This window comes from Parasteatoda tepidariorum, chromosome 8 (assembly GCF_982258835.1).
Source record: "Parasteatoda tepidariorum strain Cologne lab strain chromosome 8, Ptep-v5.0, whole genome shotgun sequence".
Taxonomy (NCBI): domain Eukaryota; kingdom Metazoa; phylum Arthropoda; class Arachnida; order Araneae; family Theridiidae; genus Parasteatoda; species Parasteatoda tepidariorum.
In genome coordinates, this window is record NC_141762.1 from 9,169,019 (window position 1) to 9,187,457 (window position 18,439).

Consider the following 18,439-nt stretch of genomic DNA (forward strand, 5'->3'; position numbering starts at 1 on the left):
CTTAGTCAGCCCTAGTCTATTGTGTTTGTTTACTATTGCGTAAACTTGCTTTAATTTGAGCTCACAGATTTTAAAGTTATTGCTTACTAACTTATTTATACTTTAAAGAGGTAGAAAATAAAAGCTTTTCTGTTTAATTTCAAATGTAGAATAAAATGCAAAAAATTGAATCACACTTGTAAGAAGATTTATACGTTTTTGATTTTTAATTTTATCCTGAGTAACTGACCATCGCGAGGTTATCATGCTGATATATATATATATATATATATATATATATATATATATATATATATATATATATATATATATATATATATATATATATATATATCTGTGTGTGCATATATAATTTAAATATAATAACAGCCAAAGTTAATTTAAACTTAATTATTTAATTTATAAATTAAATTCATATTGATTTTAACAATTATTATATTAAAATAAATTAAACATATTAGCATGATCATACCTGCCAACTTTTAATCCCTACCATTATCATTTTTCCCAGTGGTATTAAAATGGAATTAAAACTTCAATTTTAAGCAAACACGTTGTATTTGAGAAAACTTAAGTTGACAACCATGATAGTAACGCATATTAATATTCGTGCTTCATTTTTGTAGGAATAGTGGTGATCAAAATCATTTGAAAATTAAGTTTATAAAAGAAAGAATAGTATATATTTACTACCACTTTAAATATGAAAATAAAATCTTCTGGAAAATCCGGAAGAGTTGGCAGGTATGCATGATAATCTCGCAATGGTTAGTTACTCAAGAAGGAAGAAGAAACGTGTCCTACAATTGTGATTCAAATGTCCTCAGGAAAAGTAAAACTTGGTATGTTTTTTATAATGGTAGGAAAAGAACTATTGAATTTATAACTGAAAGTGAGATTATTCAATTCTGCTTACATTCGAAATTGGATAATTTTTAAGATTTCATATTATTAATATATAATTTGTTTGTGAGGCTCAAAATTAATTAAAACTAATTTTATTACGGCATTAATTTTGCTGCAATTTAATAACAAATATGCAAGTATATATTTTGTTGACCTACCATGTACATTTAATGTTCAGCTTCATTCATGTGTTCCCTCATTGTTTGTTTTTTACTACCATTAAAAAATCATTTCAAAATCAAATTAACTAAACCTAGAATCCAATAAGCATTCGTATGAATACCACAGGGAAACATTTTCCACAAAAAGCGCAAGAGTTAGCAACTATGAATAAAAGTTAGAGACAATTTCATCAGAACTTCAATTCAAAAGGTTTCATTGTTTAAACTTTAATTTTCTTTCAATCCTCAGGATAATAGGACATTTGCGGATATTCGAGGAATCAAGTGGAAAGGAGTTATTGAGGCAGGAAATAAACTGTGGTCGTTGCCTTCTCCGGAAGCTGAGCCGGACACAAGAACCGGAATCCTGGGTCGAGTCGGACGTGGTACTTTCAGAGCCCCTCATCTTGCGAAAATCGGAGATTTGTTCTATTTATCTTCAGATATCCGGCACACCCTGGGCGTTGCCTAGAGCTGCACCTCGACCTAGAAGAAGGAAGGTTGAATCCACATTTGCACAACTCCATGGCCAATCTGTGGTTGCGATCCGGGAATTACACTTAGTACCGGACATGACTCTAACATGGGGATCAAGAAGATAATAAATTATTATCTATAATTAACATTCTTGGAATTATGTGCGATGAGCATATAACTTAAACTGTTTTAGTATAATTTATTTTACTCATGTTTTTAATATAACTATTTATTTAATGCAAAGTTTCATATACTCTGATAACTTCACCCTCACATCATATAACAAAAATAATTTCTAAGAACAATGCTAATATAATGCTATACAATGCTATAAAATGCTTTAAATGATTACGTAAAAATGCAAATATTATTTTGCAGTAATAATTAAAACAAGTGAAATTATCTTTTCTTTTCTTGGTAAATATCTTTCGACAATAATTTATAGATTAATTATATTAGTATGAATTTTTAATGCATACTTATTGGTTAAACATGTTTAAGTAATAACTAATGCATTTAACATTAATTTTTAATTTAAAGAGCTTGGGATAATGCAGTGATAGGCCACCTTCACTCAAAAGGTTACATTTTTACGCTAAATTGCTTCTAAATATTGGTTTTTACATATTGATTTTTACATAATTAATAAAATTTTTAAGAATTTACACTGGAAAACATTTTATTGCTTACAAGAAAATGAGGTACTTTTGCTCAAAAATATTCTCGAAATGATTTTAAAACGTAGCTTAGATAAATTTTATTTCGAACTTAATTATAAACTGAGCAATTTAGTGATAAGCAACCTTCCTTACACCTTTCTTTTTATCTAATTTTTTCAACAAAGAAAACAAGCTTGTTTAATAAATAAACATAAATACAAACTGAATTAACATATTTAGGAAAGAAGATAATCAGATTCGGAAATTTTATATAATGAAGTTTATCTTATAATTGAGAAAAATAAGTAAAACAATGTAATTATGCCGTTCATCATACTTTGTTTAAATTAATTTGATCAAATAGGTCATGAACACGTGAAAGATAACCCATTACATTTAATTGTTCGATGCGATTTAAATTCTATTTTTGAAAAAATGTCTTCTACCTATAATGTTTTAAAATAATATTTTAATACAAAACATACGATTAAATAAGAAATTTTTCATAACGTTTCATTTATGAAATAATTTTTTCATAAATAAAAAAATTATTGTAAATTACAAATTACCTTTTGAATTCGCTTTTGTCATAAATTATTTTTCTAAATCTCGTTCGCATACAGCAGTTGTTTTTATATTTTAAATTTATTCTTTTATTTAAAGTATTGTTTTATTTAATGTATTCTTTTATTTAATGTATTCTTTTATTAAATTTATTCTTTTATTTTAAATTTAAGGTAGTAATGTTTAGTTAACAATAATTGAATTCATTTTATTTATAGTTTTCATCAAAATAATTCTAAGTATTTGAACTTTGTTTTTTCGTTATGCTGATAACACATTACTTAACGAAACTTGTTTCAATTTATTGTATCAGTGTTTATGTCATTTTGAGAACAGGTTTTTACTTTGATAATTTGTTTTTGATTTTAATAACTATTTTGTAAAATAGTATTTGTATTTTTCTTTATTTAATATTCAATCAATGTATTTATTTGTAAACAAAAAGTAATGTATCAATAAATGTTTTTACATTTTCATGAAATGTGAAATTTACTTTGAGTTTGGTAAGAAAAAAAAAGTGAGATTATGAGAGTAAAATGGGATAAAATCAATATGTTTATGAATTTGTTTCGTTTACATTCAAATTATGCGGTCCTGATGATAGTAAAAACATGCACCTCGCAATAGTAAAAAAATCTTTTTAAGTCCTCTCTCTCAATATAATAATTTTAATATTTATAAATTAGCATCATCATTTTAAATTTAAAGTCAAATTAATAAATTTAATGTAACCAAATACAAAATTTAATTTAAAGTAATAAAACAAATTAGGGAGCAAAATAATAATATTATTAATTCGGCAGATATTTATTGGATGAGGTAAATATGTTCATTCTTATAATTTTTATGCGTGAAATTTAAAAAATTATAATAAGTGTATTTTAATTTAATCTCAAATCGAAAAAAAAATTATATTTACTTTGACAAATAAATTTCATATTGTGAACACATTATACATTATGAACATATTGTAAACACATACAAATCGCAATTTAGAAGAAAAAAGAATTACATGAAAATAATAACGTCGGAAAAAATATCTGAATATATGTTGTAGTTATTTGATTAAAAATTTCATACGCTTCAAAAAATGAATTTTTGAAGCGTATGAAATTTTCGCGTATGAATTCTTCAAAAAATGAATGCTTCATATGAATTTTTTTAAATAAAGCAGAATAGCGCAAAAAAGTTTAAATTTTAATGTAGAATTTAACTACAAGAATGAATAAAGAGGTGTCGTTTTAAGAGAAATTATCTAATAATATCTACATTTATGTCCACGTAGTTTTATGGTTTTTCTTTAACAAGTTGAAAATTTATCTAATTTTGTGAGAAAAAAATTTTTATGTTTATTTTTCCTATTAGAAAGCTATTGTTCAAAAAAAGTCAGTTCGCAAAAATTAAATTCAAACGTAAGCATATATAAAATTGCTTTCAACTGCCTCTACATTGTCGTTTCTTCACACATTTCTGTATCTAACTCGAATTGCTACGTAAGCAATCGTTCAATGAATCGTTCGAAATTATTTGATTTCGATCCATCTTAGAAAATATCGATTCTTTTACTCGAAGAAACGATCACACACAAAAGGTTAAAAACGTTTTCATCCCCACATCACTAACCCAACAATTCGGTTTCTGGAGTTCGGTTTCTCTGCAGACCACCACCAGGGGGCGTCAGCTTAGCTTCCCCCCTTTCATTACTTTCCCCCCCTCTAGACGCGAAGCGACGTCCATCGTTTTCTATTCTCTCTCTTGTCATCTTTGCATTCCCCACTATTTCCTGGATTTATAATTTACCCCCAAAAAAACCGGTTTAAGACCTCCTATTCTTGCTGGCAGAAGATTTCCTGGATTTTTCTGGAGAAGGAAGGATAACTGAGCATCTCTGTGTGGAAGTGGAGGTATAAAGACCGGTTAGGAGTGGAAACCGGCGGCCATGTTGTCGGCTACCTGGGGCACCTGCACGTGCCGTCCACCCCCGCCCCCTGCTTAGGACCGATCAGGAAAGGGGAGGCGGGTGATGCCGCCTTGGGCCGACACCATGGGAAACACTCAACCCAGGGTGAGTGTATTATCCTGCATATCCTTTTCCAAGTTTGCAGAATTTCTTCGAATGTATTGTAGTTAGAACACCCTTTGCAAAAAACAGTAAAGTCTATGTAATTCAAATATGCAAGAAATTGCTAGAAAATTTCAAAACAGTTCTTAATTGCAATCGGGAAAAGAAAAAACAATTAGTTCTTTCAGTTTTAATGATTAGCAGCACTTAAAGAATTAATATTAAAAACCAGATAATAGTCATTAACCGTAGTAGAATATTGCTAATTGCTACCTAAGTACCTACGGAGATCCAAAACATAACAACTTTTTAAACTGCAATTGGAGGGGGGAAAACAATTAACAGTGAAGTAATAAACTATGATAGGGCATATTTCGAAGTATTTATATTAAAAGAGGATAATAGTTTTTAATAATATTAAAAAAGGCAACTTGTGTTTAGAAAAATTAGTTATTCCCTTTGTAGCTAAAATTTTGGTTAAGTTTCTATATTTTGTATATTCTTATCACGGAGCAAATGTTTCTAAATAACATATTTTTAGGACAGATATTTTTGTTTGTTTGCAAAAAAATTAATATACTATAAGAAACTATATAGATGATGATTAATTCATATAAGTTGCTTTTGAAATGTATCAGTTTTACTTCTTTTCAAGTGTGTTTGAAATTTGCGTATTTTTCAACAAAAAGAAGAAAACGAATACGTTTTACAGCAATTTATATGAATATACAACGAAACAACAAAATGAATTGATTCTTGTTAGATATAGATGTATGGTATACTGGTTATTTACGAAATTTTTATTGTAAACATTAATTTTTCTCCGTTTTTCTTGACCATATAAGATACTGTCAAAAATCATTTATATAAATCAAATTGTCTAATAAGTGTATAGAATGATTACTAAAAGATTACATAAACGTCCTAACGCGTCTACATTACATAACCATAATCATTGTAACAGGTGCCATTGTTTTGGTATTAATTAAATTAAATAGTCAATAACCGTTCACAATTCTTTTTTCTAAGTTCTGATTTTTGCCAATATCAAAACAGTATTGAACTTACATACAATTCAATTTCAGTTTTTACAATAGATGTTATTAAATAAAACATTTAACAAATAAAAATTTCATTGAATACATTTATAATGTAGAGTTTATTAATTTAATAAAAATTTTATTTTTAGCTAATATCAAAATTTCGTCATAAGTTCTTATTTAGATAATTTAATAAGCATGTAAAAATCCACGTATTTTATTCCGTGAAAATCGCATTGCATTATTCAACTCGCATAAAAACAATGCGTTTAAAATTGGATTTGATTTAAACATGTTATGGGCATACATTAACATGTTTAAATCATATCCAATATTTCAATCAAATTTTTGCAGATATTCTGAATTCTGAAAAAAAATAATTTCATAATTGAAAGAACGTTTAAAAATTGAAACCTGGTGTATAGTTTTGATAACATTGTCCCTACACTCTATTTCTTAAATGTAGAAATAAATACACTTTTGTTTTACTAGAATTATGTATTTACGAAATATTTGTACTTTTTATCGACTCGGTAATTTAACAGCAAATTTTATCTACATTGGAAGTAATACGGAGAATATATTTTGAATTTTCCTCAAAAAAGCAAAGTAAGGAAATAAAATAAAATAGTTTTTAATATGAAGTAGTTGAAATTATTAAATATAACAAAGTAGACTTATTTTAATTTATATATATTATAGTAGTATTTATCTTTAAACAAAGTACGAAATTAAATGAAACTATTTAAAATTAAGTACGCAAAAGTTCATGAAATTAAGAATGCCAATTATCTAAAATTAAAATTTTTTATTCTAATTTATTATTATTGATAAAAATAACAACAAAATATTATACATGAAAAGTTATTAGTTACCTGTTGACTAAATTGTTTTTTATTGAGAAATTAATCTTAACGATTAATTAATTAATATTATTTCTACAAATTATATTGACTAGATAGAAAATTTTACATTATGATAAAAAAATGGAACGATATTTATTTAAATTACGCTTCAAATTAAATTATTAAATTAGGATTTTAAATTAAATTATGCTTTATTATATATGCTTTATTTTTTTTAAGAAGTGGTCCAAAACATAAAAAATTAAGTTTATAAATGTAAGGATAGCATACATTTACTACCACTTTAAATATAAAAATAAAATTTTACGCAAAATGAGTAGAAGTAGGCAGGTATGTATATGCATTCCCAGGTTGGCGACAATCACAGTAAAAAAGATAAAACTGGTAGCCTAACTATTTTTATAGCAGTTTATTTGTGGGAGGGGTTATAATAGTTTCCTTTATTTAACCCTTTCTAAGACCATGATAAATATACTTACCGCCACTTTTTAAAATCCATGGTGAACTTTTTTACAACTTTTAATTTAATTTTGCATTTGTTAATAACTTCAGCTTTCTTTAAGTGCGTTTGAATAAATTTGGTAACCTTTTGTTAGTTTAACAAAACGTATAAAAGTTATAAAATACATAATTCCTTTTGAAGCTTGTAGCATTTATAAAATTTATTTTATAAACAAAGAAAAATAAAAGTCAGTAAGTTCCTAATAGGTCGTGCTAAATATACTTAGCACCAAAAAAAAAAAAAAGAGATTCATTTTTATGAACTAAATTAGTTTTTTTTTTCTTATATTAATTTCAATTCCAAAAATAATTTAATTTAACTAATAAATGGCCCATTAATAAGGTTAATTCTTAAGACTTAGTTCAAATTAAAATTTATATAGTTACACTTTTTTACAAACATAGATTGGATGTATTAGATTTAAATTGAAAGCAAAAATAATGTTGTCAAATTAGCCGTGCCTAAGCTATCTTTTTTTATTTTTTTCCATTCTGTTTCTGATTCCTTACGAATATATTTATGACTCGCCTGTTCCAAAAAGAAATCATGCACAAAAAATATCAAAACTAGTTTGTTCGAAGGATAGTTAAATTTTTAATAAGATTTCAGTATCATTTTCAGACCTGTTATAGCTTGATTATGCAGAGCCTGGAAATTGATCATCTAAATTTTGAAAAAAAATACAACTTAGAAATAAACATGCTTTGAAGTACTCATATCCACTAAAAATAGCTTCATTTTGTTTCTCGTTACGTGAAAACTTTAAAAAATGATTTTATGAAACTAAATTGGAAGTCAACTGCATGAAATTTCAAGCATTCTTACGAAAAGTTCGTCACCTGCTCTACAATTTTTTTATAGGTTGTGAATACCCTGCGTTTGGTGAGGTCATCTTGGCCTATCGGGTATCTTGAATTTTGTGGATGATTGCAAATTGAGAGAGTGTTTACAAGATAAGCTTAGTTAGTTTTTGAAGCCAGTCTCTAAGAAGTTTCTGAGTTGAATGAAATATATATATATATATATATATATATATATATATATATATATATATATATATATATATATATATATATATATATATATATATATATATATATATATATATATATATATATATATATATATATATATATATATATATATATATACATATATGCATATATATATATATATATATATATATATATTGTATATATATATATATATATATATATATATATATATATATATATATATATATATATATATATATATATATATATATATATATATATATATATATATATATATATATATATATATATTGTATATATATATATATGTAATGTTATTAAAGTAAGTAGTCTTTAGAAGAAGTAAAATAAGAACTACCCACTTTTTCTCTATTAATTTTTAACAATTTGTGCCTAACGTCATTTAAAAAGGATTTTCTTAAAAAGTGATAGAGTACTAGAGTTTTATTATTAGGATTGATTTTCATAAACTCACGGATGCAAACAGCTTCACTTACTGCTAAAATTCTAATGAATAGAATAGATAATTTAAGAGTAAATTTTGCAGAATAAGGATTATTACGCCTACGTTTTGAAAATTTCACTTCGAGTTAACTGCAAAAAAGTTGTGTCAAATGTGATATTTTGAATTTTTGATACGTAGCTGTGAAAAAATTTGTGAAACTTTTTTTTTCTTAGTTTTATTCATTTATTTTTTAAAGAATTTTACATAGCGTATCATTTATATAGAATTTAAGCCTCTACGCAAACTATTAGAATAAAGTAATTGATTTTTTTTCTTCATAGAATCGGTTTCTTTCGTGGAAATTATTCATTTTCCATTCTTGAAGACAAAACTAGATGTAACTTTAAATGAAAAAATTTTAAACCTCTGACAGAAAACGTAATGTTCCAAAAGCAGAGTGCAAAAATCAAATGCGATTTCAGTTTCAGTTCGATTATAGCCTCAGTTTTTCATTACGTCAGAAACTCTTAACAATTATTGACTGAATAGACTCAGTCTGATTCACATTCCAATGCGGTGATCCGTGTACCAGGGATGCCAACTGCTCCACTTCCTGCAAAAGTTTTAATAAATTGTTAGCAAATTAAATTGTAAAACTAGTAGAATAAAGATTATTACGCCTACTCTTTAATAAAGTCACCACGAAATAAATTCAATGAAGTTAGATGTATGATATAGTCACAGGGTTCCCGCAGTCCTTGAAAAAGTTTAGTAGTGGTAGCAAATTTAGGTTAATGCTATAACGGAGATGCCAACTTGCTAGAGACAGTAAATCTATATTTTTTAAAGTGGTAGTTTATCAATGGTGATTCTTGGTTTAATAAATTCAATTTAATCTACCATTTTTTCTAAATAATTCGTAGGCCTATATAATTCACCACTTTTTAGACTTATGTCATGCTATACCTTTCGAAAAGCAAGCAAAAATAGTCAAATATTTGCGCATTTTACTTTGTAGTTATTAAGTGTTTTTTTTTTTTTTAATTATTTTGGCGGAGCAGTTGGCATCACTGCTATAATGTATATTTTATTTTTATACACCATTATATCGATAATTTTCATGCATATATATTTTCTTTGGACAACAATTTTTAGTGGTGGTTACGCAGAAAATAAAATATCGACATTTGTTTTATATTCGTTACCCTATTTTTTTAAATTTTCATGACCCACAGTAACCCTGAGTCATATTACAACTGTCGGTGAACAGTCGAAAGCGGAGTAAGTTGGCTAATTCTAGAAACAAGATAGTTCTCTCCAACATGAGGTATTAATAATATAAGTATTCGGATTTGCATTTGAAGTCAAAGCATCGTGTTTTCTCAAAACTGAAATGGTAGCTAAAAGAAAAAATTATTCACTTGGCTTCCGCTTACTACGAACAGGAAAAAAACGGGAATAGCAGCTAAGTCTTCTTATGGTAGAGGATAATTGTTTATAAAATTTAGGTTTTACTTGAGCATAACAAAAAAAGTGTTTATTATTTTTGCACTAACACACATACATGAAAAACTTAGTGGAGGAATCAGGCAGGTGACATTTTCCGACAGGCTATAATCAGGGTAAGAAGAAAGAAAATGGTATCCGAGACTATTTTGGTATAAATTTATTAGAAGGTGGGGCTGCTAGTTCTTTGCCTTATTTTACTTACCGCTGCCTAATTTGAAATAAAAATCATGCAAGTATTCTCAAAATGAAAGTGGATTACTTATGTAAAAATTAAAGTCTAAGCAAGAACAATTCTATTACATTAAACATACCCATATTGTTGCAGCCACTTTATGTTATTCTCTCTGATTTATGAATAACTTTGAAGATGTTACATTGAAGATGCTTATGTAGCTAAGCATTACAATAATGCAATAAATTAAATTTAGATAGAAATAAATAGCACAAAATTACAAAAAAAAAATTTATATTTTTAGAAAACAGTAAAAATATTTAATAAATATTATTGAAGCTATGATTAAGTAATTAATTCGATATCAAAAATTAACTTTACTTCCCCTACAAAAGGGATTACAATGATACCGATATAGAAACTTCTTTCTTTTTTTCCGTAAAAGAAATAAAAGAAAAATACCTCGTGTTAAAGTACTTTCATGTTCCTTAACACGTCTATTCTTTCTTGTAACAGAAAGATTGATTTATGACATGGAGTATCTATTATTAGGTAGATAACTGCATTGATACAAAAGAATTTATTTCCTTTCTTTTAAAGATATAATGTCATAAGCGATTTTATCAGAAACAAAATAATTTCATGTTCTATTTCTAGCGATGAAGTCGCAGCACGTCCTATCTATTGGTAGAACAAAACTTATTTTCGTGCAATACTTTTATTTTTTTAGATTTGTGAACTATAGATAAGATACCACTCATGGGGCACGCGTACAACATTTTAACACGATTGGGGAAATACGGTTTATTTAATCAGAAGAGAAAACTGTGGAATTTTCTTCGCTTATAATTCAAATGATTCACGATGGTTCAGTGGTTAAGGCCCTGAACTGAAGAGCTGGGGTTCGATCCCTAGTGACGAATTGAAGCACACCCAGCTTTAGATCTATGGGTACCAGCTTGTCTGAGAAGTATATATATATATATATATATATATATATATATATATATATATATATATATATATATATATATATATATATATATATATATATATATATATATATATATATATATATATATATATATATACATATATATATACATATATATATATACATATATATATATATATATATATGTATATATATATATATATATGTATATATATATATATATATATATATATATATATATATATATATATATATATATATATATATATATATATATATATATATATATATATATATATATATATATATATATATATATATATATATATATATATATATAATAAATAAATAAATACAAGAAAACACTAAGAAAGTTAAAAAAAAACAATAAGTATCATTTATTGCGCTTAAGCTGCAAGTAAACAGCACTCATTAGATAAGTTCAAAATGAAAAATAAAACATATATATATATGTATAAGAATAACATATATATATACAGGGGTATGTTTAGAAGAAATTTGGGTCCGTTAACGGACCCTTCACAAAATATTTTAACTTGAAAACGGACCCTTCACAAAATGATTTTTCTTTTAATCGGACCCTTCACAAATTTGTTTATCTTCATTATTATTTTGTTAATCGAATAAACCCTTTCCAGGGCAGAAAACAAGGAAGATTGATGTAAACGAATTGTTAATTTTTTAAAATTAAATTTTTTTTAATTACAATTTGACAGTTTTGAGCATAATCTTGTATGTCTATACAATTTAAAAACTCCTTGAAAAAATTTTATTTTTGCAATAAACGGACCCTATTTGCACAAATTCATAAAAGCGGACCCTGGTTGAAAGAAAGTGAGTAATTTTTTCACAATTTCACGAAAAACGGACCTTTCACAAAATGTCTGGACAGACCCCTTATATATAGATATATAATTTATTATATTAATAATCATTTCGATGATTACTAGATACTTTTGTACAACCTTTTGGTTCTCTCTTATTCTTTATTTCGCATCTTTACCTCTTAACATCTAGATTTCAAATAAATGGCAAAATCTGCTATACTTCGCATGAAAAATTAGCTAATATTTTTCTCAATTTTTGTATGTTAAAACGATTGTATATATACAAATGGATTCTTTGAAGAAAATTTACATAAATTTATATACAGTTTAATTTCCAATGGGATACCTGCAAGTGACGTAGTGTGGGTATTTGGTTTCTGATTGGTAGTGGAAACGTTGCAGTTGTTTGCTGTAGCAGTTGTTCTTTCCATTCCATTTCGAGTAAGCCAAGTCCGTCAAGTATCAATTCTCTGAAGTGACACATTCTATATTCTTTCACGAAGATTTTAATTCTTTCACCATATATTCTTTACTTTACGCAAAGACAGGCACGAAGTCTTACAGAACATAGGCAAACTAACTATGCATCGAAGACCAAAATATATAATCCGGGTTCAATAAAATACATAAACAAAAAATAAATCTAAGCTAAATAAATGATGTAAACAAGGAAGAATTATATTTTAACAAATTTGGTGTGCGATACGGTGAAATATTTAAATAACTTTAACTTTATTTAAATAACTTTATTTAAATAACTTTATTTTAATAACTTTATTTAAATAATTTTAGGCTTAATTAACATTAAGCCTATATGGGAAAACTTAACTTACCATCTTGTTTATAAGCTGGAACTGGGGCCATAGGTCACGTGTGTGTGTATCAATTATTGTCGTCTTCTCGAGTTTCAAGTAAATTATTTTATTACTAATTAAATTTAATCAAGCCAAAGACTCAAGGAAAAAATCAGAGAAAGTTGGAGATATTGTCCTCCTAGTCCTAGTGTTTTGATTTTATTGGGCACCTGGGCTGCGAAGCGACCCTATCCCATTCATCTGGAATTTTAACACTGTTTTGGTTGAGCATTGAGGTAAGCAGGCAGTGGAGTTGCTTTTATGAATGTTTCAAGCACTTTGCTTGAATAACTAAAAAGGAATCAAAAAATAAAATGAGCAGCTTGCTCTAAACTGTGTTTGTTTGATTTTGGAGTTGTTCAGAATTGTGTCAGCATGAGGAAACGTTATTTTCAGAAAGGTTGATGAAATTATTTGTTTTGATAGTTATGATTTGAGGCGTCGGAGGTGAAATGTGCAGCTATTTGTCCGGTGTTTTTATCTTTGATATAATTTTCAAATTTAAAGATTTCAATAAAATTTGCTGTTTTACATTCTATGGCTTCATCGAAAAAATCTGCGTTTAGCTTGTATATATGCTGTGATAGAGTTGGTATTTTGAGGTCTGCATGTATATTGGTATTCCGGATGAACCATCTTGCACAGGGTATTTTTCTAAGGATCTTGTTTTGGCATTGGTTTAATTTCTTCAGTAGATGTTGAGGTATCGTTGTCCAGGCAGGTGTGGCTTTGGTAAGTATTGGGCGGATCATTGCTTTTGTCCATCTTTCGCTGATTTTTTTAAGGATTTTATTTTTACATTAAATGTGGGTAGCAAAATTGGGTATTCCTCTATTCAACTATTGGTTTTATAAATTTACTTTGAAATAGTTTTGCTCACCACTTCGTAAAAATTAATTAAATATATAATATGGGAAATAAACAATAAGTGGTTGCTAAGAATTCAGCATAAGATCATTAACGTACATGACTTAATAGTACATGCCTGCACTATGTTGATGAATCGATTGGTGGCACTTGGCCCAATATACCGAGTTAACAACAATATCCGGCATTCAGTAGTAGCTAAGATTTTTCAAGACTACTAAAAAATGATAGTATTTTTCTTTCATTCAAAAATTACGAAATTATTCCTCAGTAATTTTTTGCTCCATAAGTATTTCCCTTAACCCTTTCGCGCCGACTGTCACAAATACGTGCCAGCATAAAAATTTATCAATCAGGGTAAAAAGATAAAGCTGGTAATCAAAGTAATTCTTTAGCACAGTTTATTTGTGGGCGGAGTTATAATTGTTTGATTTATTTTATTCACCGTTACTTTGTTCAAAATAAAACTATTTAGTTATACTTTGAATTAACATTGATTATATGTATGATTAAACTAACAATAATTAAGATTAAAGCAAAGTAAGTCTGTCAAATTAGAAACGACTACATTTAAGTTACCGTTTTTTATTTAATTACATCCTGATTCTGATTTTGTACGAATGCTTTTCTGAATCACCCGTCCCCAAGGGGTTAAATTAAATATTTAATGAGAGAGTAAAACATTTAGATATATATCACTTTCACAAGCACTTTAAAAAAATTTCCAGACCGTGGGAAGCCTGCGTTATAAATCCAACACTGCCAACTTTTTACACTTTTTGTAAAAATTTATTCTAGTGGTAGCTAAGTGTTAAAATAACACGCAATAACAAGCGTTTTAATGCATAATTTTTTATTCATTTAAACTTATTTTCCACACCACTATTTATAAATGATTTAAAAGTTTATACCAAACGCCACCTCTGTCATGGTATCGCTTCTCTAATCATGGTAATATTATTGTAAAGCTACCACAACGACTGCTTATATTCAAAAAGTTTTTAACTCATTTTTGTAATTTCATGATGAATGGGATAGGGGCCGCTGCGCTGCCCAGGTGCCCAGTTGTTTTTAAATAAAGTAAAGTATGTCGTGGTGGCGCTTTTATAACGTTGGAGAAGTTACCAAAAATTCAGAAAGCTTTGGTTTCTAAATGTCTACCATTCTACAAAATATTTTCCAAAAAGCGTAGTAGTTGGAAGACCGGTAAATTTATGGTCTGCTTTAACATGATATAAAATGTCCATGCTTGCATTAATGATTTGTTGTTGCATAACTACCACTTGGGAAAATAATCTTGACAGAGAACAAAAGATGACTAATATGCTGTGATTCTTTACTATATGGCTCGAGCGAGAAGAAATAGCTACCACTCTGAGTATTTTAACTTTATTTAATATTTTAACATGTATATGCACTTGTCTGCTTCTTTGAAAATAACACTTAAGACAAAAAAAAAACAGTTTATTTTAACACATTGCATCATCGAAGGAAATGTGAATGAAACTGAGGAAATAAAATGAAGGAAACGCTTCCTATATATATATATATATATATATATATATATATATATATATATATATATATATATATATATATATATATATATATATATATATATATATATATATATATATATATATATATATATATATATATATATATATACATACTTTAAAATCACTATCTTTATTTATTATGATTATATAGTTTGACTTATTTTCTAAACTATTAAACTATATTTTCTAAACTATCACAGCAATGCATCTTGTGCAATAAACTATGAGATGATGCAAACAATTAAAAAAGCACAAATAATATCTTAAGCAAACCTTTAACATTTCAATTTTTCTAAAAGCGAGTATAATTAAAAGTTTTTTTCATCAAATTTTGATCTAAACAAATCCTGGTGTCATAAAAAACGCTTACAGTTTAATTATCGCCCACGCGATCATGTTTAAGTTCATCTCGAAGCTCCGAGCAATGTTTACTGATTAAAACTCAACAATCCTTTCAAAATGGTAAAGACAAGTTAAAGAGATTATACAAGGTAAAAAAAAAAAAATCAAAAAATTAAACAGAAATTCCATTATGCCCGGGGCGATTTTTCAAGAGAATTCGTGATTTTTATACAGAGCTTCATAATACCAAGAGAATGAATGGCTTCTATAAATAAGCGGGAAATGATTGTAGAATTATCGATCCTAAACAGCAAGCCTGAGGACAACGCTACTGCTACGAGAGAACCCAAGAGAAAATCCCGGTTTAGTTTTTTTTTTTCTGTCCCATTCCTTAATCATATTTTTCTAGAAAAGCACTTTCTAGTTCTTCGGCGAATAATTGAGTGGCTTTATTATGGCATGAACTGCAAGAGAGGAAATTTTTTTTCATCACCCTCTTGACATTATTAAAATGAAGACTGGCAATTTCATTGTCGGGAAAATGGGAGGATAATTTTCCGTTTGTGTCTTTGCAGTTGCGAACGAAGCGCATCATTAAAAACCATCAGATTCACTTTCGTTATCAATATTTAACAAAGGTTATTTCAGCAAATAAAAAAAAAAAAGTTTTAGTCATTAAAATTTTACAACTCTTATTACAATTCTTAACTATAAATCTTTTTATGCTATTTAGTAACGTATGCATAAAAAAAAACCAATTCTTTAGATACCCAAGTTGCTTATATGTGGTTTAATTTGTGTGCAAAGGAAAAAAATAATAAACTGACCACCAGGAATAACTTGTGATTTAATGATCGGATCGTCACGTGCTACGCTGTGAAAAACTCCGAGCTACGTTGCACCAAAAATTGGTAAATCTTCCAAAAGTGCAAAATCTTCCAAAAATGTTTGCTGCAAAAATCTAGAGTGTTTACATTGAGTTTGAGTAGAAGTGTATCCATATTTTTGTCCGGCCCCTGTATATATATATATATATATATATATATATATATATATATATATATATATATATATATATATATATATATATATATATATATATATATATATATATATATATATATATATATATATATATATATAAAATATAAAAAATGTAATAAAAATAAAAAGCACTTTTAAACAACAAAAAGAAAGTTCTGCGCATGAAGATCAGCTTTTGATAATTCAATGTTATCGTACTTTTGTTTAATTGTTTTTTCAGCTCACAATTGAGAGTAAAATGTTATTTTAGGAACCAATACATTTTTGTTAGAGATATAAAACAGTTGTTGCAAATAAAGCTAAGCTTTTCTAAAATGAAAGGTGTTTAATCTCCTTAAAATGTATTGTTTTATTCTTTTTTTAAAAACATAAAGTATTAAAAAATAATTTTGAATACGATAACAGACAACAAAAATACGACAATACTATAAAAACTATAAATATATAAGTATAATAGAGTAAAAACTTATAAATTTTTATTGATTGTCATCCATCTATCTACACAATTAGATAGATGGATGACAAATAATAACGTGTTTGATGACCTGAATTATCTCTTTTAAATGTATTGTTTTGTTCTTTTTTTAAAAACATAATATTATAAAAAAAATTATTTTCGATACGATAATAAACAACGAAAATAGGATGAAAACTATAACTGTAAAATATTGTAAAAACTTATAAATTTTTATTGATTGTCATCCATAATTCTACATAAGTATTTTTTTTTCTAAATTTAAATGCTTAAAACATTAATGTGTTATAAAGGATATTTTCCAAAAAAATTCACTTTAAGACGGAAATAAAATACTATTTAACAGAATGTTTCAAATAAAAGTTTTCTTTTTCGTGTAACCTAATTGAAAATAACACTATACAATCACATTAAATAATTGTACACATTGCTCATGTAATACTTGTGATAAACATACTAATAAAATTAGTTTTCGTGTCTAGAAATTATGTCTAGGTTTCGCCGACATGAAAAATGTTACTTGTCTGGAAAATATACATTATTGATAAGATTTAAACTTAAATGTATAGTAGAAATAGAATCTTTTCTATATATTTTTATTTTTTATACTTAAGGGAATTTATGTACACTTTTCACGTGTTGCGAAATTTACATTTTGATAGAAATATAGAATTTACATAGCTTGCATGATTAAATATCGAGTGTATTTTAATAAGCAGGGAAATACTAAAACTCAGAAGATTTGAATAATTTACACAATTGAAATTATAGTAAAAGGCCAATTATATTTAAATAGTGATCTAAAAGTTTAGAATTTAAAAAATTAAAGTTACTTTCATAGAGGTTAATCAAAACAATGTATATAATATATTTCTTTTATCACTTAAAATTTTTCTTTAAATACTGGCATATAGTAATGATAAGTAGAAATGTCTTATTTTGCTTTTTTAATTGTTATTTATGACCATTTATTGTTTTTAGTGATGGGAGATATTAATTTTTTAATACTTTTATAAAACTTAGTATATTTTAATTGCTTATTTTGATTTGCTCTTTTCAGTTGTCATATAATACGCTTAAACAAAGAAATGATTTCACATAGCTGGGGTGGATACA

General features: G+C 26.7%; 2 protein-coding genes across 2 annotated transcripts in view; both read left to right on the plus strand.

The window, feature by feature from the left end:
* Window positions 1-1,833, plus strand: part of LOC107457271 (uncharacterized) — a 55,706-nt gene extending 53,873 nt beyond the window's left edge. Inside the window, exon 5 of the mRNA XM_016075397.5 lies at window positions 1,318-1,833. Within this exon, the coding sequence (XP_015930883.3) occupies window positions 1,318-1,669 (352 nt within the window). The 3' untranslated portion in view covers window positions 1,670-1,833. The remainder of the gene's footprint in view (window positions 1-1,317) is intronic.
* Window positions 1,834-4,464: 2,631 nt separating this feature from the next.
* Window positions 4,465-18,439, plus strand: part of LOC107457273 (cGMP-inhibited 3',5'-cyclic phosphodiesterase 3A) — a 59,726-nt gene continuing 45,751 nt past the window's right edge. Inside the window, exon 1 of the mRNA XM_043047595.3 lies at window positions 4,465-4,832. Within this exon, the coding sequence (XP_042903529.2) occupies window positions 4,791-4,832 (42 nt within the window). The 5' untranslated portion in view covers window positions 4,465-4,790. The remainder of the gene's footprint in view (window positions 4,833-18,439) is intronic.